Raw genomic sequence first — 21,402 nt, forward strand, 5'->3', positions numbered from 1 at the left:
GGCTGGGTCCCAAGAGGCTCGCTGCCCTCACCCCACCTTCCCTAGATGGGGGAGGGTGGTTCCCTCTGAGGGTGGAGAAACTAGATGTCCAGAAAAGACTGGATCCTGCCACGTGGCCCATGGCTCCAGCCACTTGATCTTTTAGCCTGCTTGTCTCCCCACCTCCAGGGCCCTTACTCAGGCAGACCCCACTCTGCAAGCTCCAGCCCCTACTGGATCAGAGCCCTGGGCTCCCCTTGGGCCCGACTGGTGAGGCCTGGCTTACCTGTAAGGTGCAGGCTGCTGGCTGGAAGGAGCAGGGCGTGCCTGCCTCCCCAGAGGTCCGGCCGTCCGCACGGCCCCACGCCGGGGCCTGATGCATGGCGCCCGGCGGCACTAAGGCGGCCGGTGTGAAACCCAAGCTGGGAGGACATCAATCATTCATGGGGCTGCTCGCCGGGAAACCCTAACCCCGGCCCAGTAAGGCCAAGTGACCAGCCAGGCCCCCCTATTCCTGACAGGGCCAGATGGCTGAAACCCCTCGCCCTGGGCCCCTCCAGCTCAGGGCAGGCTCTGGGTTCCCCCAGGGTCCACCTCCTCCGAGGTCACCCCCATGACCCTCAATCATCTGTGATTCAAGGCCTCTATGGTCTGGCCTCTCTTCCTGAATTTCACATACCCTCTGCTCCGGCCAGGATGTCGCCCACGTGGGGGCCGCGGTGGGCAACTCATCCTCTCCTTTCCCACCTCCCAGCCTTTGCCCACACTCTTCCTCCTGCTTGAGATGCCTCTCCGTGTCCTCTCTTAGCTAAATCCTGCCTATCTCATACAACTGGGCTGACTTTGACGCTTCAGCAATATTGCCTCCGTTTTATAGATGAGGCAACTGAGGCTCCGAGAAGTGAATTTGCTGGATCTCCCAGCTCATAAGCGGCAGAGCTGGCGCCCAAAGCTCACGGCAGCCAACATGCCCTGGCACGCTGTGCTGCTGAGGATGATTCCCCTGACCCATCTGGCTCCGCCTTGGCCACCCCCAGGCAGAGGGCTGGGATTAGGGCCTGGGCTGCCTGCCTCACTTACCCTAATCCCCCTCAGGGCCCGATCCCTGGCCATCAGCTCTCAGGCTGGGGGTGCATAAGCAGCTTTATGGGTCCGGAGAGGCAGGAGTGCACGCTGGTCCTGCACCTCTGAGCCCTGTCACCCCTCTCCGCATGGCCACAGAGCAGGTGAGGGGGCAGCATGGCCCAGACCCGCCCCCCGGACCCCGGAAGCCCCCTGTGGGGGTCATGGCTTCCAGTAGCGGTGCTGAGGGGCTCGCCTTGACCAGGAGGAGGAGCAGCAAGAGGGCGAAGGGGCTCCGAGGGTCCCGGAAGGGCACTGGCAGCTCTGGGGAGCAGACCCTCACGCGGGGCCCCGAGGCCCTGGGGAGCAGCAAGAACCCCTCCGGGACTGGAGACGGGCAGGAGGGGCCAGCCTCTCGTCGCCAGTCCCACCGGCGTCGTCCTGCCCCCCAGCACGATCCTGCTCAGAGGACATACGGGCCCCTGCTCAACCGCGTCTTTGGGAAGGTCAGGTGGGGCTGGGGCAGGGCCGGGGGGCCTGGGGGTGAGGATGGGGACTCATGGGCTCAGGCGCAGCCCACCCTGCCCCTTATGCTCAGGCCTCCTCCAGTTTCCGCTCCAGACTCAGGAGCCTGGGCTGAGGGGGTAGAGTTTCTGCAGTTTGGGGGTGGCCTGGGCAGTGGGCGGAGCTAGACCCCAAACCCAGGGATCTGTGGCAGCGTGGGGCCCCAGGAGCAGGAAGGGGGTCATCTCTTCTCCTGGGGCCCGCGGGACTTCAGCTGCCTTCTCCTGCCCTTGTGGGATGGGCCCTGCCCAGGCCAGCGTGGGCTGGGGTTGGAGGAGGAAGGACGGCCAGAGCCCTGGCCGGCCCCAGGGACATGCTGGACTATGCCCCTGCAGGACCGCGAGCTGGGCCCCGAGGAGCTGGATGGTGAGTGGCCCTTGGTGGCAGCGGCGGGTGGGAGGTGTCCCAGAGCCTGGCTGCCTGCGCCTGACTTCCCTCCCCTGCAGAGCTTCAGGCTGCCTTCGAGGAGTTTGACACGGACAGCGATGGCTACATCGGCTACCGGGACCTGGGCGAGTGCATGCGGACACTGGGCTACATGCCCACGGAGATGGAGCTCATCGAGGTCTCCCAGCATGTCAAGATGCGAAGTCAGTGCTTGACCCCACCTGCCTTGGGGGCGGGGAGGGGCGGGGAGGCCGAGCCACCTGGCTTTGCAGCCCGGGTCCTCTCCCGGCCTCGTGGTTCAGGGGAACGAGAGGTGGTGGGAGGCGGCTGTGGGCTGAGGTCCCGGTGACGGTGGCGTGAGGGGGTGACAGTTTCCAGGACAGTTTGACACTGGGCCCCAGGCACAGGGGTCGAGGGTGACAAGGAAGGCACCGGGTGACCCAAGAGAGCCCCTTGGGGCTCAGGTCGAGGACCCCTGTCTCTGACTGAGGTAAAGTGGTCTGCGCTGGTACCAGCCACCAGGGCTGTCTCTGTCTCTCTCTCTCTGACTCTCCCGAGGCTCCTGAAGAGAGCCTCCTGAGGTTCTGTGAGGCTGAGCGTGACAGAACCCTGGCCATTCCTTGCGATTAAATGTCTGATGGGCTGCCCTTGTGTGATTAGCATTAGCCGATTCGTCAAATATCAGATTCCTTTCATCCCAGGACTCCTGCATTTGCTTTTTCTTTACAGTTTTCTAAATGGGATGTGACTTACAATTGATGTGAATATTTTCGTGTCATGCTTCTTTCTTTTCCCCAAAGCTGTTAGTTGACAATTGGTGCTTTTTATGATTGACGGCATCTTAGAATCCAGGGACAACCTGGGGATGCTTCTTAGGGGTCTTTGCTGCCGCCTGTGGGGTTCTGGCACTTTACAGCCATGAACCCCAGCCCCATCAGCACCCTGTCCCCGGATGAGGAGGGAGGCTCAGTAAGTCACCCAAGGCCACACCATCAGTGGCAGAGCCAGGAGGCTTTGAACCTGGGGCCTGTCTGGTTGCACAGCCTGGTCTCTTTCCCTCACACCCGGTGCTTCACTGAGAGCACCTGAGCACTTTGCCCCCATCGGAGACCCGGGCTGTAGTCCCCTACCTCCCCCACCCCTGCCCAGGGATGTGGACACTGGTGTCCTTCCTGGATGCAGAGCCGGGGAGGGGCTGGCCCTTGTGACGCCCCTCCTCGGACCCCAGCCCTCACCACTGTGACCCTCTTTCTGGGTCCGCAGTGGGTGGCCGCGTGGACTTCGAGGAGTTTGTGGAGATGATGGGCCCGAAGCTGAGGGAGGAGACGGCGCACATGCTGGGGATGCGGGAGCTGCGCATCGCCTTCCGCGAGGTGTGGAGCGTCCAGATGGGCGGTGGGTGGGTGGCTGGGCGGCATCCTTACTGGCCTCCCCCCAGGAGGCCAGGGGAGACTGGGAGCCTCAGCCTCTGGAGGCCCCGAGCCCTGCAGCTGGTGGGACTAGGGCTGGGGAGGGGTCGGAGAGGGTTTGGCTCACTCCCAGCTGGGGGTCCACCCAGGGAGACCTCCTGGGGCAGGGAGCTCACGGCCTCAGCCTGGGAGGAGGAAGAGCGTGTGGACGGACGAAGGTGTGGGCGTCCAGGCACAGGATGTGGCAAGGTGGAGGCGGGTACAGGCAGAGGCAGCTTTGGGTAGGAAGGGCTGAGCCCTGCTGGAATCCCAGTTTGACAGGGACAGGGATGGGCGAATCACGGTGGCAGAGCTGCGACAGGCAGCACCGGCTCTGCTGGGGGAGCCACTGGTGGGTCCTGAGCTGCACGAGATGCTCCGAGAAGTGGACCTCAATGGGGACGGCACCGTAGACTTCGATGGTGAGTCTCCTACCGAGACAAATGCCCATCCCTCCGGCTCCCAGGCTGAGCTCAGTGCCTCCTGGCGTGGCTGACCTGGACTGGCCCAAGCGCTGCCCCTTCTCCCCCGCAGAGTTTGTGATGATGCTTTCTACCCACTGAGGCTCCAGGAGGGAGACTGCTGCCCCTCTGGCCCCAGACGCCAGCAAGGTTCATGCTGCACACCCGCCCTACAAGGCCCCAGGATGAAAGAAACCCAGCAGCCCCAGGCTTCTGCTCCTGATAACCTCTGGCTGGAGAGTTGGCTTGTGATGTCACCTGCCCCCCCTCATCCTCACCTCCCTTCCACCCGAGCTGCCTGGAGGAAGCCTGCCCTCAACCGCCCATCATTCCCCAGTGTGAGCAAGATTTGAATCTCTCCAGCCCCTTGGGAGGTAGGGAGCTCCCTGGCACTGGCAGCATTCAAAGACGGGGCAGTGTAGGGGTTGGTTCTGGTAACATGGTGAATTGAGAAGGTGGCTGGACACCTCCCACTCTTTATATGTGGAAATGTTTTGGGTTTTGCTTTTATTTAAAGCTGAACGTGAAAGAGAGGGATGACCCCGGGTACCAAAGACAAAGAGAGAACCCAAAGCTGGGTGGTGGGAAGGAGCAGATGCCACGGGGGCTTCAGAGGTGGAGAGGTTCAGGAGCCGGGGCTCTGACACCCAGGAGGGACAAAAGACCTGTAAGAGGCTGGGGAGCAGGACATGACGTCAGTACAATCCAGCGTCTCAACGGGCTACCCTGTTCTTGAAAAGGCGACCAAAATATACCTCCACCCACCAGCCTGAGAAAGTGACGAGGTACAGATGTTCAGGACCTTGAGTGGAAAAAGTTACCCCAGTGAACCTGCAACTCAGGTCTGCACGTCAAGCAGGAGTGCAGTCTATCTCTGTGGTGTGCAAAGCAGAAGAAACAGGAAAAGACTGCTGAGAAAGGCACTCTTTCAACCCAGGGCACATAGGACTTAAAAAAAACCCAAACAACCCCGTCACTTCTGAAGATGAACTCATGACAAAAAATTACAAATCACATAAGGAAACAAATCACCATGAGGGAGACTAGGCAGATGCAGTAAACGGAAGAGTCAGCACCCAAAGTGTAAATCATAAAACAATGTAAAAGAGGCCATTAAGGAAATGCAAAAACAAACAAACAAAGAGAAAAAACTGAGGTAAAAGAAAGGAGACTGTTATCAGTAACAGGATGGTACGAAAACAGAACAGAAAGATTTAAAAAAATAACCCAAAAGAACTTCTAAGACTAGAGGATATAGCCATTGGAATGAAAAAAAATCAAGGGGTAGAGTAAACAGCATATTGGACACAATTTAAGAAAAGATTTATAAACTGGAAGCTATATATGAGAAATCACCCATAAGGTGGCATTGAGGAATGAAAGACAGAAAATATTAAAGAGTAGTTAAAAGTCATTAGGAGTCTCAGAAGAAGAAAATATAGAGAACAGGCATGAGGCAATATTTAAAGAGATGATCATTGAAAAACTTCCATAAAGACTTCCACAAAGAGGGACTTCCCTGGTGGCACAGTGGTTAAGAATCTGCCTGCCAATGTAGGGGACACGGGTTCAATCCCTGGTCCAGGAAGATCTCACATGCTGTGGAGCAACTAAGCCCGTGCGCCACAACTACTGAGCCTGCGCTCTAGAGCCTGCATGCCGCAACTACTGAGCCTGCGTGCCGCAACTACTGAAGCCCCCACGCCTAGAGCCCGTGCCCGCAACAAGAGAAGCCACCACGATGAGAAGCCCGCGAACCACAACAAAGAATAGCCCCCGCTCTCCGCAACTAGAGAAAGCCCGCGTGCAGCAACAAAGACCCAACACAGCCCAAAATAAATAAATAAATAAAAAGAATTCCACAAAGGCAAGAGTCCAGATTGAAGGAGCACGTTGGAGCCAGAGAAGGATATATAAAAGTAAAGGTATAGGGACTTCCCTGGTGGTGCAGTGGTTAAGAATCCGCCTGCCGATGCAGGGGACATGAGTTCGATCCCTGGTCCAGGAAGATCCCACACGCCACAGAGCAACTAAGCCCGTGCACCACAACTACTGAAGCCTGCGTGCCTAGAGCCCGTGCTTCGCAACAAGAGAAGTCACTGCAATGAGAAGCCCGCGCACCGCAACGAAGAGTAGCCCCCGCTCACCGCAGCTAGAGAAAGCCCGCACGCAGCAACAAAGACCAACACAGCCAAAAATAAATGAATAAATAAATTTATTTTTTAAAAAAAGTAAATGTATATCTAGATGCATGCCAGTGAAACTGCAGAATACAAAAGGAAAATCTTGTAAACAGCTCGAGAGAGAAGTCAGATTACTTACCAAGGATTAGCAATTAGACTCTCCAAAGACTTTTTTCATTGACAACAACAGATGCAAGAGGAAAATGGAATAAATTGTTCAACGTGCAGAAGAAAAAAAAATGCCAACTGCGAAGCCTGTACTTAGCTCATCTTATTCAAGAATGAAGATGAAATATAAACTTTTTTCAGCAAACAAAGGCTGAAAGTGTTTCCCACCCACAAACTCTTGTTGAAGGGATGGCTTCAGTGGGAAGGAAATTGAAGGCAGAGTATGTACTAAATAATAGGAGAGAAATCAGTAAACATATTGGTAGATCTAAAGAAGCATTAACTATAAAAAAATAATTTGGGGGATTTTAAAAACCAGGAGGGCCTAAAAAAAATAATAGACAAAAATAAAATGGAAGATGGGAAGGGATACTCTAGATATGCTTGTTTTTCCTAGAGGAGGACAGATTCATTGATTAACTTTAGATTTTGTTAATCATGTAAGGGTAACCATTAATATAACAGAAATAGAGATAGAATGTTCCATTCTCGATAGTCAAATCAACAGAGGAGGAAAAGGGAGAAAGTGAAGAATTCCTGATTAAGCTAGCAGAAGGCTGGGAGAGAGGAAAAAAAGCGAAGAAAAACAAAGTCTACAGAAAACATTAAAACACAAGGTAGAAATAATCCTTAAAACAAAACAAAACAACAACAACAAAAAAAACCAAAACCAAAACAAAACAAAACAGGGCTTCCCTGGTGGCTCAGTGGTTAAGAATCCGCCTGCCAATGCAGGGGACGTGGGTTTGAGGCCTGGTCTGGGAAGCTCCCACATACCACGGAGTAACTAAGCCCGTGAGCCACAACTACTGAGCCTGTGTGCTGCAACCACTGAAGCCTGCATGCCTAGAGCCCATGCTCCGCAACAAGAGAAGCCACTGCAATGAGAAGCCCGCGCACCACAACAAAGAGTAGCCCCCGCTCGCCGCAACTAGAGAAAACCTGAGTGCAGCAACAAAGACCCAACGCAGCCAAAAATAAATAAATAAATTTATTTTAAAAATTACAATAAATATAGGCAGATTAAGTTTTTTGGTTAAGAGTCAGAGTTTCAGTCCCAGAAGAAAATATCAGTATTAGATTGGGCTCCCTGTAAGTGATGGAGACCCCAAATAACAATGCTTTAAACTGGATGGACGTTTACTTCCCCTACAGGAAGAGTCTTAGGTGAAATCCAGCTGTATGGTCTTCAGGCACTCAGGGTCCTTCTGCAGGCTGCTCTGCCATTCTGAGGGTGTAGCCATGTTTGTTTGTTTCCCAGCTGGCAGGCTGGAGGCAGGAACAAAGAAGAAAGGGGGCAAAGAGCATGAACCACTTATAGCCCATTAGGCAGGGCTCCCCACCTGGTACGCCTAGTTGCAAAGGATGCTGGGAAATGCAGTCTTTATTTTGGGTGACCTTGTGCCCAGCTAGAAACCAGAGGTTCTTTTACTACAAGGGCAGAGAGCAGATTTCAAAAGGCAGATACCAGGACTTCCCTGGTGGCGCAGTGGTTAAGAATCCGCCTGCCAACGCAGGGGACACGGGTTTGAGCCCTGGTCCGGGAAGATCCCACATGCTGTGGAGCAACTAAGCCCGTGTGCCACAACTACTGAGCCTGCACTCTAGAGCCCGCGGGCCACAACTACTGAGCCCACGTGCCACAACTACTGAAGCCTGCGCGCGTAGAGCCTGTGCTCCGCAACAAGAGAAGCCACCGCAATGAGAAGCCTGCGCACCGCAACGAAGAGTAGACCCCGCTCGCCACAACTAGAGAAAAGCCCGCGCACAGCAACAAAGACCCAACGCAGCCAATAAATAAATAAATAAATAAATAATAAATCTATATATATATTAAAAAAAAGGCAGATACCAGGCTCTTCCCCACAGCTAAGTGCACATATAAGAGACACATTCAGGACTTCCCTGGTGGCGCAGTGGTTAAGAATCCGCCTGCCCATCCAGGGAACACGGGTTCGAGCCCTGGTCCGGGAAGATCCCACATGCCACGGAGCAACTAAGCCTGTGTGCCACAACTACTGAGCCCGCGAGCCACAACTACTGAAGCCCGCACGCCTAGAGCCCGTGCTCTGCAACAACAGAAGCCACTGCAATGAGAAGCCCGCGCACCGCAACGAAGAGTAGCCCCCGCTCGCCGCAACTAGAGAAAGCCCGTGTGCAGCAAAACGCAGCTAAAAATAAAATATAAATTAAAAAAAAGGACACATTCAAAGCATAATGACAACTGAAGGGCTGAAAGTGATGGCTTGGAAAAAAAGACTAACTAGGAGAGAATTAACCAAAAGAAAGCTAGTATAACTACAGGCATATCAGACAGAATGGGCTATGGGGCAAAGAGCATCAGGGATAAATTGAGTCACAATTCACTAAGGAAATCTAATGTTCTTAATCTGTGTGCAACTATTAATGCCTTTTCCAACTAAAAATAAATCATATTTAGAATTTGGGTATTCATCATTTCCTGAGGATGGTATTGCTGTCAATCCAACTTGGATTACATAAATTAACCAGCAAAAATCAAGCACATTGGTCACATTAAAACTTTAAACGTTGCGATGCAGTGTTCTGTCCACATGTTCATATGGACCAAGAGTTGGCAAACTTTTTCTCTGAAGGGCCAGATAGTAAAGATTTTAGGCTTTGGGGACCATATGGTTTCTGTTGCTCTGCTGTAGTAGTTTGTATGGCTGAGCAGCCAAAGTCCATACAGAGTGTGGCTGTGTTGGAAATTTGATAAATAATAATTAATTAAACTTGACTTACTGACATCAAAATTTGAATTCTATAAACTTTTTTGTGTCACAAAAGCTTATTATCCTTTGACTTTTATCCCAACCATTACTAAAATGTGAAAACCATTCTTAGCTTGGTGGCTATATTGGGCCTGTGGGGTATAGCTTGCTGACCCCTGAGATAGTCTTATAATATGGAGAATCACCACTTCTGGGATCACTTGCTGTTTGGCTAAGATTGTGAAGTGACAGAAAGTTATGAGCGTAGTAGCAACTCTATGTTAATTGCTAATTTGCCCACTTTCGATGAATGGTGTTCATAATTTTTCTTTTTTCCATGTTTGTTCTGATTTTATCTATTGAAATGTAATTTTATGTCTGTTAATCTGATAATACAAACTGTGGGCTTATATTCTGTATCTTTGTTTTTTTAGTTTTCATTTTACCTTACAAAAGTATTGGTCCATGTTGCATTAGAAATGAAAACTGGTCCTTTACCTCCAGCTAATTTGAGAATCACTCATTTAGGAGTTCCTGCATCTAACTGGTACCCCCGAAAGTGCCTTGATTGGTGGCTGAGGGTGGGAAGTCTGGGTGGCCCAGGAGATCAGGAGCGAGAGCAGGGGTCTGGGTGCTCATTCTTTCAACAAAATCACAGAAATCTAAAGGCACTGTCCTGGCTGCTGCAGATACAGCGGAGGCCAAATACCTTACTGGCACTCGCGTTTCACTGGGGGCGGCAGACTGTAAACACGAAGTACATGAACAGGGTCTCCGAGGCCCACATTCATTCGGCCAGCCCCTCAGTTGGTCAGCTGGGGACCAGGCCAGCTTGCTGAGCCCCACCCAACTCTGAGCCACAGAAGCCCTGGGTTGTGTTCCTCACTCTGCCCTCGGCCAAGCCAGTCTCTCTGGGCCTCAGTTTCTAAGGAGGGTGACCAGAAAGAACCTGTGTCAAGTGCCTGGCACATGACGTGGCGCCTTCTAAGAATCTGATACATGGTAGCTATTATGACCTCAGATTTCAGGGCTCTCAAAGATTCTGTTTCCTGGTGGTTGAGATCCTGAGATGCTTGGACCTTCCAAAATTCTGCAGTGGTCTGTTTCCAATGTTCTGTGGTTCTAAGAGTCTTTGATCACTGAGGTTTTCTGTTATACAGGCCTTGCTTCCTATGTCCTTTGACCCCTACTTCTCCCAACCTCTGGGCCTGGGAAGTAGGGCAGTGGGTGGAGGAGGCTGGGCTGCTGCGTCCTGGTGGCCCACATTCGGAGCCGGCTGTGGCAGCCCAGGGCCCCAGAGCCAGGCTGGATCCAGGATACCAGCCTCCAGGCTCCAGGCCTGTGTCATCTGAGTGCCCTTGGCCAGGGCCGCCAGGGGAGGCACCAATGCTGCCTCTGAGTGGAGACAGGGGCAGGACTGACTCTGCCAAGGGCTGGGAGAGTCTTCTCCAGGCTTGCAGGGTAGAAGAGCCCCCGGCCCAGCTCTGCCCCTGACATGCTGTGTGACCTTGGGCAAGTCGTGGAGCATCAGGACTGCCATGTGTACCACGGGGAGATGGACAGTCCTAGAGCCCTTCAGCCCCAGGGTCGGTCCTTTTCTCAGCCTTTCCGGAAGAGGGCTGTGGCCAGGCTGATGGGCTGGTCAGGGCAAGTGGGAAGTAAAAAGCAATTGTGGGCTGGAATTAAGCACCCCTTTTATTAGCACGAAACACCACCAACCCAGCAGTCCCCCAAGAATAAGTTAAGGCACGGAGCAGGGAAGGGGCGACTTTCCCAGGTAGTGGCCCGAGGCCCACTGCCCCAAACTTCCGGAGCAAACTCCTAAGGGGACTGGGGCCTCGAGGGTCCCGCAGGGGCTTTTCCCTTGAGATGAGGGTACCGAAGCGGGGCGCGGGCCCCAGGAGCGCCCCCTAGGGACGCGAGGAGGCCGCGCGGGGCCTCTCGGCGCCGACGATGGATCCCGCCATCCGCCGCCGCCTGCTCACTTCTCGAAGTAGGGCAGGTAGAAGAACTGGAAACCCCGGTGGCCCTTGACCGCGCAGTAGATGAAGATCACGTGGTAGACTGCAGGGCGGGGTCTGTCAGCGCCGGGGCCCCGCCCAGGGCCCGCCCCCGCCCCCGCCCCCGCCCCGCGCCCACTCGCACCTCCCGGGACCAGCAACAGGAAGCCGGGCACGAAGAAGATGGCGCTGGAGACACCTACGAGAGGGGAGGAGGGGCCGGGTCAGGGCAGGGAGGCTCCCGGGCGGGACTGCGGGGTCACTGCCTGGGCAAGTGTCACTCTCCGAGGTAAAAGGGGCCGTTTCCTGCCGGGAGGGTGCTGAGCGCTGGGGGAGGTGGAAGGGCTTGCCGAGGACCTCCGGGCACAAGAGGGGCGTGACCGCTGCCTGCGCAGGTAGGAGGGGGGCGCTCACCTGGCGAGGGGGCCACCTCCAGTCCCACGCCGGTCAGGATCAGCACTGCACACAGGTGGAGCCACGAGAGTGAGAGCAGGAGCAGGGGCGGGAGCTGGTGGCAGGGTGGGGACCTCCGCCCGCAACCCCCAGCATGGCTTAGGCCTGAGGAATGGTGTCCCCCACCTAAGCTGAAGGTCCCCTGGGCAGAGAACCGCCAGGGGAAGTTCACCAGGCTCTGTGTTTTCAGAGCAGGGCACCTGGCAGGCCCTGGGAAATGTCTGTCCCTGCCCCCACGGCCCTTCCCTAGTGCAGCAAGCAACAAGAATCTCCAAGCTACAACCCTGGTGATCAGACAGCTCGGGAGCCTAGGGGATCAGGGAGGGCTTCTTGGAGGCAGTAGCATCTAAGCTGAGCAGGGACGGCAGCAGCAGTAGCAGTTACCTTTTAGTGACCACCTACCAGCTGCTGCCAGGCACTGGGCTAAGTGTGTTACATGCAGTGCCTTATTTAATTGTCACCTTGACTGAGACAGGTATTACCATCCCCATTTCACAGCAGAGGAAACTGAGACACAGAGAGGGGAAGCAACTTGCGCAGGACTGCATTTAGAAGGTGGAGGTGATCTGACTCCAGAGGCTTTGCTATGGGCATGGCACAGGCAGAAGGGGAGAGGAGTATTCCAGATGGAGGGAACAGCCTGGCAAAGGCCCAGAGACTGGAGGGAACTCGGGGCTTTCTAGGAACTTCCAGTTTTTGGCGAGACAGGAGAGGCAAGAGTCCAGGCTTGAGAAGTTTGGCAGGATCTGTAGGCTCTGGGGAGGGATGTGGACTTTGGCTAAGGACAGTGGGCACTGGGGAAGCTGGGGTGGTCATAGCTGGATCACTTTTTCAGACGCAGAGAGAGTCCTGGGTCCCCAGTTAGAGGATGGGATGGCGGGGGGAGATGGGGGGCCGTACAGCACAGAGGCTTGAAGGGCCACCATGGACTGTTGTGTGGTTTGTGCCCTGCACAGAGCACCTCAAAAAGGGTACAGTGGGGGCTGAAACTCACTCCCTGTACCCTGGCTTAGGGCTGTGGGCTCTGCCCACTCAGAGGAGGCATCTTTTTCTAATTCCTGCAAAAGGCCTTTATGGGCTATGGTGGCCCACAGGCCTGGCAACGTCACTGATGTGGGTTTAAATCCCAGCTCGTCTACTTCCCAGCTGTGGCTCTTCTGCAGAGTCTGTGTCCTTACTTTTGAACTGGGATAGTAATAATGCTTGCCCTGTCAGGTGCTGAGGATGAAATGAGATAAGGCAGGTGGCCAGTGCAACTCGCAGGTGTTGGGGAAGCCGCAGCTCCCTCCCCTGCACACAGACACCCAGAGCTGAAGCAAGGATGCTGCTCAGCTTTGCAGCTAGGGGACTCTGACCTTCCTGGAGAAGGGCGGGCAGGTGCCACAGTTGGGCCCTCCCTAGGGGCTCCCCTTGATCCCAACCCTAGATCCCTTTTGGGGACCCTGACTCCTCAGCCCCACAGAATGAGCGTGGGATTTAGAAAACAGCTGGCTGTGGTTTCTGCCTGCTCTGGGCCTCAGTTTCCCTATCTTGAGTATCTTGGGGGTGGGAGAGAGGTCCTTGTCAGCTCTCAGACTCCAGAGGAGGGGAAGTGACAGGTGCCCTGTGGATTGGGCTGGCAGGGCACTCTGCAGTCCTGGCCACTGGGCTGGGCATATCCCTGAGCACTGCCCCTACATACAGGTTCTGGGTTGTGGCCCTACCTCTCACTTGCTGTGTGACCTCTGTAAGGAAGGAAAATAAGCCTGCCCTGCACCTGGCTCGAAGTAGACAGAGAATAAATAGTAGCTGTTACTCTCTGTTCCCTGATGGATTAAACAGGCTAAAAAAAAAAAAAAAAAGGAAAAGTTTGGAGCACGGAACCAGGTTCCATTTTCAACTACGTGTGACTTCTTGGCTGTGTGACCAGGAGGCTGGACCTGCCCCTCCCAAGGCCTCAGCTTCCTAACCTGTAAAATGGGGGTGGGGTCACGGCAGCCAGCTGCCTCCTCAGGATGCTGGGAGGCTCAGTGTGCCAAGGGGGATGTGATGCAGAGCCCAAACGAAAGGAGGGTGGACCCTCCTCATGGGGGTATGCAGGGTATGCAGGGGGCCCTCGGGGGCACTCACCCAGCCCCAGCAGGAGGAGCAGGAAGGAGGCCAGCACTACCCTGTGGTTCTTCTGGATCACAGGGTGTTGAGTCCAGCTGGATAGCAGCAGAGCAGGAGGGGTGTGAAAGAAGCGACAGGAGGCCCACCCCCTCCCGTCACCATCCCCCGCCCAGAGAGCCAAGGGGAAATAGTCAGGGCTGCCTGTACTGGGGCAGGGGCCCCAGGTGGCAGGAGCGGGGCAGGGTCTCACCTGCAGCAGGCATTGTAGGAGCGCTGAGTGCTGGTGCTGATGTTGCTAAAGGACCACTGGGAGCTGCGGATGGATGTTCGGCCAGAATCCCTGCAGGACAAATGGGCCCGGTGAGGGGGCAAGGGGAGGAGAGCAAGGGGACCCTTTGGGACAGGAGTCATGATGACGTCCTGGGGGATGGTGCAGAGACTGGAACTGGGTGTTCCTGCAGGATAGGGGGCACTGAGAAGGGATGGGGTGAAGAGGAATTCAAGGGCTGGTGGTTTCTGCAAGATAAAGAGCCTGGTGGGGTGGGTGGGTGAGGCTGGCACTAGGGTAGGGTGCAGGACAGGGGACCCCGTGTAGGAGTCTCTTGTAGGACAGGACATGAGAGAGCTGAGTGAGGTGAGGTGGAGGACTGAGCAGGGGCCTGGGGACAGGAGACAGAAGCATGGGGCTAGGAGTATGGGGTGGGTCCCCACCTGGCCCTGACCTGGTGCTGGCTCCCCCATCCGACTCCGGAGAGGTCTGGGCTCCATCCTCGTCGTTCTCCAGGTTCTATTCCAGAACACAGGCCTCAGAAGGGTTACTGGGCTCGGGCCCTTCCTCCCTCCCCTCTGGTGGAGAGGAAGAAAGCGAGCCCACACAGCTGTTTGCCTGGACACACAGCTGTTTGACTGGCCGCTTCACAGCTGCTCCCTCTGCCCTCCGCCCTCCCCGTAGAACAGGTTTGATGATTCACAGAAACTGAAACCCAGGTAGGAGGTGGGTGCTGGGGGCTTTGGCAGGGAGGAGCCAGCAGGGGCTGGTTGAGGGCTCCCAGGGCCAGGAGATCTCCCAAGCTTGGGAATCAGGGTGGAGTTGTCAGGATGGTATTTCAGGGGCCCAGTGTGGAGGCCCTGGATTTGCGGTGCCAGGGAAGGGCAGGCCAATGGTTTCCAGGTTTGGGGCATAGGAATCTAGTTCAGGTTTCCAAGAAAAGGATTCTAGAGTTGGTGGAGGTCTTCTGGGAAAGGGGGATTTCCAGTTTAGTGGGAGCCAAGGCATGGGCAAGGACTCATCATGTGAGTGGGGACCTCCAGCTCTGGAGGGAAGGATGGGGTGCGGACTTAGAAGAGGGGGTGCTGGTTCCCGTTGGATTATCTGGCCTGGGGCTCAGGGGACTCCTTCTGAATATGGACAAAGTCTGGTTCAGGTACAGAAGCGTTCCCCGTCCCTGCGTGCTAAGGGGAGGGAGGGTCAGTACCCAGGATCAGTGGGGACTCCAGGTTGGGATCTCCAGCTGGGGGTGAGGGACGAGCTGCCAGGTCTGGGCTCTGGGCTCTCCAGTAGTGGCTGCGGACCGAAATCCGAGCTGAGAGGATCTGGGCAGTGATTTGGCTCAGTGGCCACCTCCGGGGGCGGTCTCCCGCTCCGGCTGAGGCCTCTAGTCAGATTCTCCCGAGTTGGGGTTCTCCAGGGTCCGGCCTGGGGTCTGCCCAGACCCAGGCGGGGGGTGAGGTGGGCCGGGCGGGTCACCTGGTAGCGCAGCCGGGACTGCTTGTCCTCGTCGGCCACCTCGAACCGGGCCCGGCGCTCGAAGTGCAGCGGCCCGAAGCGGGCGACCCCGCTGGACTCGGGCCCAGGGCCCGCGTCCTCCAGGGACAGCTCGAAGGCGTCATCGATGCTGAACTGGGGCCGGGCGGCACTCATGGCCCCGGCCCGCTCAGACGCCCTGCACCGTCGCCATCCGCGCCCGCCGGTCCCACCCCCGCGCGCAAGCCCCGCCCCGTGCCGTCGTCTAGGTTGCTCGACGGTCGGGTGCCCTGGCCGAGGCCCCGCCCTTACATAACGGCCCCGCCCCCGCCCGCCTTCAGCAGGCCAGAGCTGCCGAGCGCCGAGCAGGCTAGTGACCGCGCCTTCTCTCGTCCGGACCGAGCTGGGCTCGCCGCGCCGCCCAGCGGCCGCCTCGGCGAGCGACAGCGGGTGCCTCTCGGAAGCAATCCCTGGGTCTGTATAAGGGGCTTGGAAGGGCTGCCACTCGCCAACCTTTCAGGCCCGAGTTGGAGCCGTCTGCGTCCCAGCCCGCTCCTCGAGTGCTGAGGAGACTCCTGGGGACCGTTTCCCCACCCTTACTCACCACGGCACTGCACGGGAGGGGGATTGTCGCCACCGTGCAAATGTGGAAAAAGGCTCAGAGAGCTTATGTGGCTTGCATTCTCCTCCAATTCTGTCTCCACGCAGCAGGTAAAGTGGTCTTTTAAAACATCTGATCCTTTTCCTCTGTATGTTAGTCTTAAATAAAACTTTTTTTTTTAAATTAAAGTATGCTGTCAAGTCACTCCTCTGCATAAAACCATCCCTTGGTTTTCCACTGTGGTTAGAATAATATGTGAACTCTTGACTAAGGCCCACAAAGCTCTGGTCCCTGCCTACCTCTTCCAATCGCATCAAGTCCCTCTCTGCCCCTCTTTCATCTCACTCAGCCACACAGGCCAAGCTCGTTCCCATCTCAGGGTCTTTGCACGTGCGTGCTTTTTTCTATGCCTGGAAAGCACTTAACCTTGCTCTTTCACAGGGGGATCTTTTCATCATCGGTGTCCCTGCTCCAGTGTCACCTCTCAGAGAAGCCGTCCCTGACTATGCAATCTAAAGTCAGTTTCACATCACACAGCGCTTACCTGAAATTACCTTATTTTACACTGTCTTATTCACCACTGTGTCCACTGTGCCCAGAACAGTGTTTGGCACTAAGTAGATCCTCAATAAGTATCTGTGGACCACATGAATGAGTGCTTCGGCCAAACCCCAAATGCTTCCAAGTGAGAACTGGGATTTGAACTCAGGTCCACCTAGCTCTAGGGGTGCTCATCCTCCTCCACTCACCCAACCCACTTCATTTTATGACCTCGTGTACAGAGCTGAGTCAGTCCTGCTTCTCAGTTTATGACACATCATCACTATGAACAAGGCCCCTCTTGAGTTACGTTAATTTATTTTCCCTCCTTCTCTCCACCGTTTTCCTCCTCCCTTTCATCAGATCCCACATCAGTGTGCTCAGTCGGCTGCCTTGAATTCTGTCTGGCCCCCTACTCCACATGGCATTGGCTCGTATGTGGATGTGTTTGCAATTTACAAACATGGTATCATGTATAAAACTCATTCTATTTACATTTTTACATTTTACACTCAACACTGCCACCCGCAACTCGTTTTTTTTTTTTTTTAATAATTTTTAAAATTAATGAATTAATTTATTTATGGCTGTGTTGGGTCTTAGTTTCTGTGCGAGGGCTTTCTCTAGTTGTGGCAAGCGGGGGCCACTCTTCATCACGGTGCGCGGACCTCTCACTATCGCGGCCTCTCTTGTTGCGGAGCACAGGCTCCAGACGCGCAAGCTCAGTAATTGTGGCTCACGGGCTTAGCTGCTCCGCGGCATGTGGGATCTTCCCAGACCAGGGCTCGAGCCCGTGTCCCCTGCATTGGCAGGCAGATTCTCAACCACTGCGCCACCAGGGAAGCCCCGTTTTTGTTTGTTTGTTTGTTTGTTTTTTACATCTAATAAACTTTATTTTGGACTTCCCTGGTGATGCAGTGGTTAAGAATCCACCTGCCAATGCAGGGAACACAGGTTCGATCCCTGGCCTGGGAAGATCCCACATGCCGCGGAGCAACTAAGCCCGCGAGCCACAACTACTGAGCCTGCATGCCACAACTACTGAAGCCCGTGCGCCTAGAGCCCATGCTCCGCAACAAGAGAAGCCACCGCAATGAGAAACCTGAACACCGCAATGAAGAGTAGCCCCCGCTCGCCGCAAGAGAAGGTCTGCGCGCAGTAACAAAGACCTAACACAGCCAAAAATAAAATATAAATAAATAAATAAATTTATTTAAGAAATAATAAAGTAAACTTTTGGCATAATTTTAGATTTACAGAAAACATTCAAAGATAGTACGGAGAATTCTCATATATCCTTTGCCCAGTTTCCTCTACTATGCACATTTTTTATAATCATGATACGTTTGTTAAAACTAAGAAATTAACATTGGCACATTATTATTAACTAAACCAGATTCTATTTGGATTTTGCTGGTTTTCCTTCTAGTGTCCTTTGTCTGTTCCAACCTGCATCTCATTTTTGCTTCTACAGGCTACATGTGGCATACCGTGTTAAGTGTCCAGCCCTTTTATTATCCACCACGCCCCTCAGTGATACACACTTAGCTTGGCCTCAATGCCCCTATCACATAAGTCGCTGTTATGAACATCTTCACACCGTCCCCTTATGAAGTGTGGGAAAATCCCTCTTGAAGTAGGACTCCCAGGCCATAGGGTACATGCACATTTGACTTCACAAAGTACCGTGGATGGTCTCTTGAGTGACTGTACAAATTTGTACACCCACCACGCAGGTTCCAGTTTTCCCTAGGCACTCGGTATTCCGGCCTTGTAATGGCTGATGAATCTAAAGTTGTGCCTTGTTTTCATCTGGGGTCTCTGACGATGGGAGAATTTGAACAGTTCTTCATACACTTGTCAGTTCACGGTGGTTCCTCTTCTGCGAATTGTGTGTTCCTATCCTTTGTCCATTTTTTTTCTATTGGGTTTCTAACCTTTTTCCTGCTGGATTTTGTTGTTGCATATATCTCCTCCCTGTTTGTCTTTGTCTCCTTATTTGTCTAAGGTGCCCTTAGTTCAAGAACATTCCTCATTTTTATATAGTCCACCAGGCTTGTGCTCTTTGAGTCTTTTAAAAAAAAAATTTTGGCTGCGTTGGGTCTTCGTTGCTGTGCGCAGGATTTCTCTAGCTGTGGCGAGCAGGGGCTACTCATCGTTGCAGTGCATGGGCACGCAGGCTTCAGTAGTTGTGGCTCGGGGGCTCTAGAGCGCAGGCTCAGTAGTTGTGGTGCACCGGCTTAGTCGCTCCGCGGCATGTGGGATCTTTCAGGGCCAGGGCTTGAATCCGTGTCCCCTGCATTGGCAGGTGGATTCTTAACCACTGAGCCACCAGGGAAGTCTCCCTCTTTGAGTCTTGTTTGCAGTATTTCCTCACCCTGAGATTACAAAAATAGTCTCCAACATTGTATTCCAGGGGCCTGATAGTTTTACTGTCTAGGAAATTGTTGCAACAAGATAGTTCACTGACGCTGGAGCCAAACTTCCTGCACTGGAATTCCAGTCTTCTCACTAGCTTTGGGATCTTGGAGGGCCAGGACTAGACTGAGGGGATTGAGGCACTCCCCTTGGGTGAAAAATTTAAGGAGACACCAAAAAACTCAGTAAGCAAGATCAATAATATATATATATTTTTTGTATGGCATAAACTTTAATATCCAGTGAAAATTATGAGCTCAAAAAAATTTTTTTAACATCTTTATTGGAGTATAATTGCTTTACAGTGGTGTGTTAGTTTCTGCTGTATAACAAAGTGAATCAGCTATACATAAACATATATCCCCATATCTCCTCCCTCTTGCATCTCCCTCCCACCCTCCCTATCCCACTCCTCTAGGTGGACACAAAGCACTGAGCTGATCTCCCTGTGCTGTGTGGCTGCTTCCCACTAGCTATCTATTTTACATTTGGTAGTGTATATATGTAAATGCTACTCTCTCACTTCGTCCCAGCTTACCCTTCCCCCTCCCCGTGTCCTCAAGTCCATTCTCTACGTCTGCATCTTTATTCCTGTCCTGCCCCTAGGTTCTTCAGAACCATCTTTTTTGTTTTGTTTTTAGATTCCATATGTATGTGTTAGCATACGGTATTTGTTTTTCTCTTTCTGACTTACTTCACTCTGTATGACAGTCTCTAGGTCAATCCACCTCACTACATATAACTCAATTTTGTTTCTTTTTATGGCTGAGTAATATTCCATTATGTATATGTGCCACATCTTCTTTATCTATTCATCTGTCGATGGACACTTAGGTTGCTTCCATGTCCTGGCTATTGTAAAAAGAGCTGCAATGAACATTGTGGTACATGATGCTTTTTGAATTATGGTTTTCTCAGGGTATATGCCCAGTAGTGGAATTGCTGGGTCATATGGTAGTTCTACTTTTAGTTTTTTAAGGAACCTCCATACTGTTCTCCGTAGTGGCTGTATCAATTTACATTCCCACCAAAGTGCAAGAGGGTTCCCTTTTCTCCACACCCTCTCCAGCATTTATTGTTTGTAGAGTTTTTGATGATGGCCATTCTGACCGGTGTGAGGTGATACCTCATTGTAGTTTTGATTCGCATTTGTCTAATGATTAGTGATGTTGAGCATCCTATCATGTGTTTGCTGGCAATCTGTATATCTTCTTTGGAGAAATGTCTATTTAGATCTTCTACCCATTTTTGGATTGGGTTGTTTGTTTTTTTGATATTGAGCTGCATGAGCTGCCTGTATATTTTGGAGATTAATCCTTTGTCAGTTGTTTCATTTGCAAATATTTTCTCCCATTCTGAGGGTTGTCTTTTTGTCTTTTTAATCGTTTCCTTTGCTGTGCAAAAGCTTTTAAGCTTCATTAGGTCCCATTTGTTTATTTTTGTTTTTATTTCCATTTCTCTAGGAGGTGGGTCAAAAACGATCTAAGCAAGATCAATAATATTTTAATGCATTATTTTTTAAATTTAAATTTTAAAAAATCAAATCAAATCAAAATCCATGGTGAACAAAATATCAAAATTTTAAATAAAAGCAGGATTCTATCTTGCATGACTCACTTCACCCTGGTCCTGGCCTTGCTTTGAGCACGTTACATAACCTCTGTGTGCCTCAGTTTCCTCAGTTGTCAGATGGAGGTGATAACAATGCTTCCCTCATAACGTTAATTTAGGATTAAATGAGTTAGTACACAGTAAGGAGCATAACATAGTGCCTGGCACATGTAAGTACTAGATCGATGTTTTTTTGTTTTGTTTTTTAAATATGCCCAGGATTGTTGAGACTGGGAACTTTTAAAATTTATTTATTTAATTAGTTTATTTATTTTCGGCTGCATTGTGTCTTTGTTGTTGTGCGCAGGCTTCTGTAGTTGTGGCGCGCGGGGGCTGCTCTTTGTTGCGGTGCACGTGCCTCTTATTGCGGTGGCTTCTCTTGTTGCGGAGAATGGGCTCTAGGTGCGCGGACTTCAGTAGTTGTGGCATGTGGGCTCAGTAGTTGTGGCGCACGGGCTTAGTTGCTCCACGGCATGTGGGATCTTCCCAGACCAAGGCTCAAACCTGTGTCCCCTGCATTGGCAGGTGGATTCTTAACCACTGTGCCACCAGGGAAGTCCTGGGCTGTGTTCTTATTTCCTAAATACTTTCTGATTTTTATTGCTGTTGTGAATGGAAACTTATTTTCTATATTTTGGGGTGGGTTATTGTTAGCATTAAGAGTGTTATTAATTTGGGGTAGCTTATTTTATATCCCTGTAACATTGCTGACTCTCTAATTTATTAAAATTGTCTGTAGATTCTATTGGATTTTCTATATAGATATAATCACTCACATTTCTTTTTCTTGGTTTATTGCTTTGGCCAAGACTTCTAATACTTTGCTAAACAGCATCATTTGTAGAGAGCATTCCTTACTTTGTTCCTGATGTTGAAGGGAATGTGAATACTTATTCCATCATACTTAATTGCATATGGCTTGTGTAATCCTGAGAAAGTTCCTCTTTTTTCCTGTGAGTT

The 21,402-nt window shown here is 52.5% G+C and overlaps 2 protein-coding genes across 6 annotated transcripts; one reads left to right on the forward strand and one right to left on the reverse strand.

Annotated features, from left to right (window-relative positions):
- The first annotated feature begins 1,190 nt into the window (after nt 1-1,190).
- Nucleotides 1,191-4,003, forward strand: CABP4 (calcium binding protein 4). The gene is made up of 6 exons (XM_061203842.1): nt 1,191-1,547; nt 1,941-1,971; nt 2,052-2,195; nt 3,256-3,365; nt 3,715-3,862; nt 3,975-4,003. The coding sequence occupies exons 1-6, from the start codon at nt 1,191-1,193 to the stop codon at nt 4,001-4,003; spliced, it is 819 nt and encodes a 272-aa protein (XP_061059825.1).
- A 6,658-nt stretch (nt 4,004-10,661) lies between these two features.
- Nucleotides 10,662-15,523, reverse strand: TMEM134 (transmembrane protein 134). Of its 5 annotated transcripts, none has more exons than XM_061202158.1 (7): nt 15,276-15,523; nt 14,251-14,315; nt 13,779-13,868; nt 13,547-13,623; nt 11,399-11,542; nt 11,130-11,183; nt 10,662-11,048 (listed from the first exon to the last, which is right to left on the reverse strand). In XM_061202158.1, exons 1-7 carry the CDS (start codon nt 15,447-15,449, stop codon nt 10,966-10,968), a joined length of 687 nt encoding a protein of 228 aa, XP_061058141.1. In that variant the 5' UTR covers nt 15,450-15,523; the 3' UTR covers nt 10,662-10,965. The 5 variants fall into 5 exon arrangements, with proteins under 5 accessions (XP_061058141.1, XP_061058140.1, XP_061058142.1 ...); XM_061202157.1 differs by having other exon boundaries at nt 11,399-11,579; XM_061202159.1 differs by having other exon boundaries at nt 11,399-11,443; nt 15,276-15,522.
- Between the last annotated feature and the right edge of the window lie 5,879 nt (nt 15,524-21,402).

The sequence above is a fragment of the Eubalaena glacialis genome, chromosome 10 (assembly GCF_028564815.1).
Source record: "Eubalaena glacialis isolate mEubGla1 chromosome 10, mEubGla1.1.hap2.+ XY, whole genome shotgun sequence".
Classification (NCBI taxonomy): Eukaryota; Metazoa; Chordata; class Mammalia; order Artiodactyla; family Balaenidae; genus Eubalaena; species Eubalaena glacialis.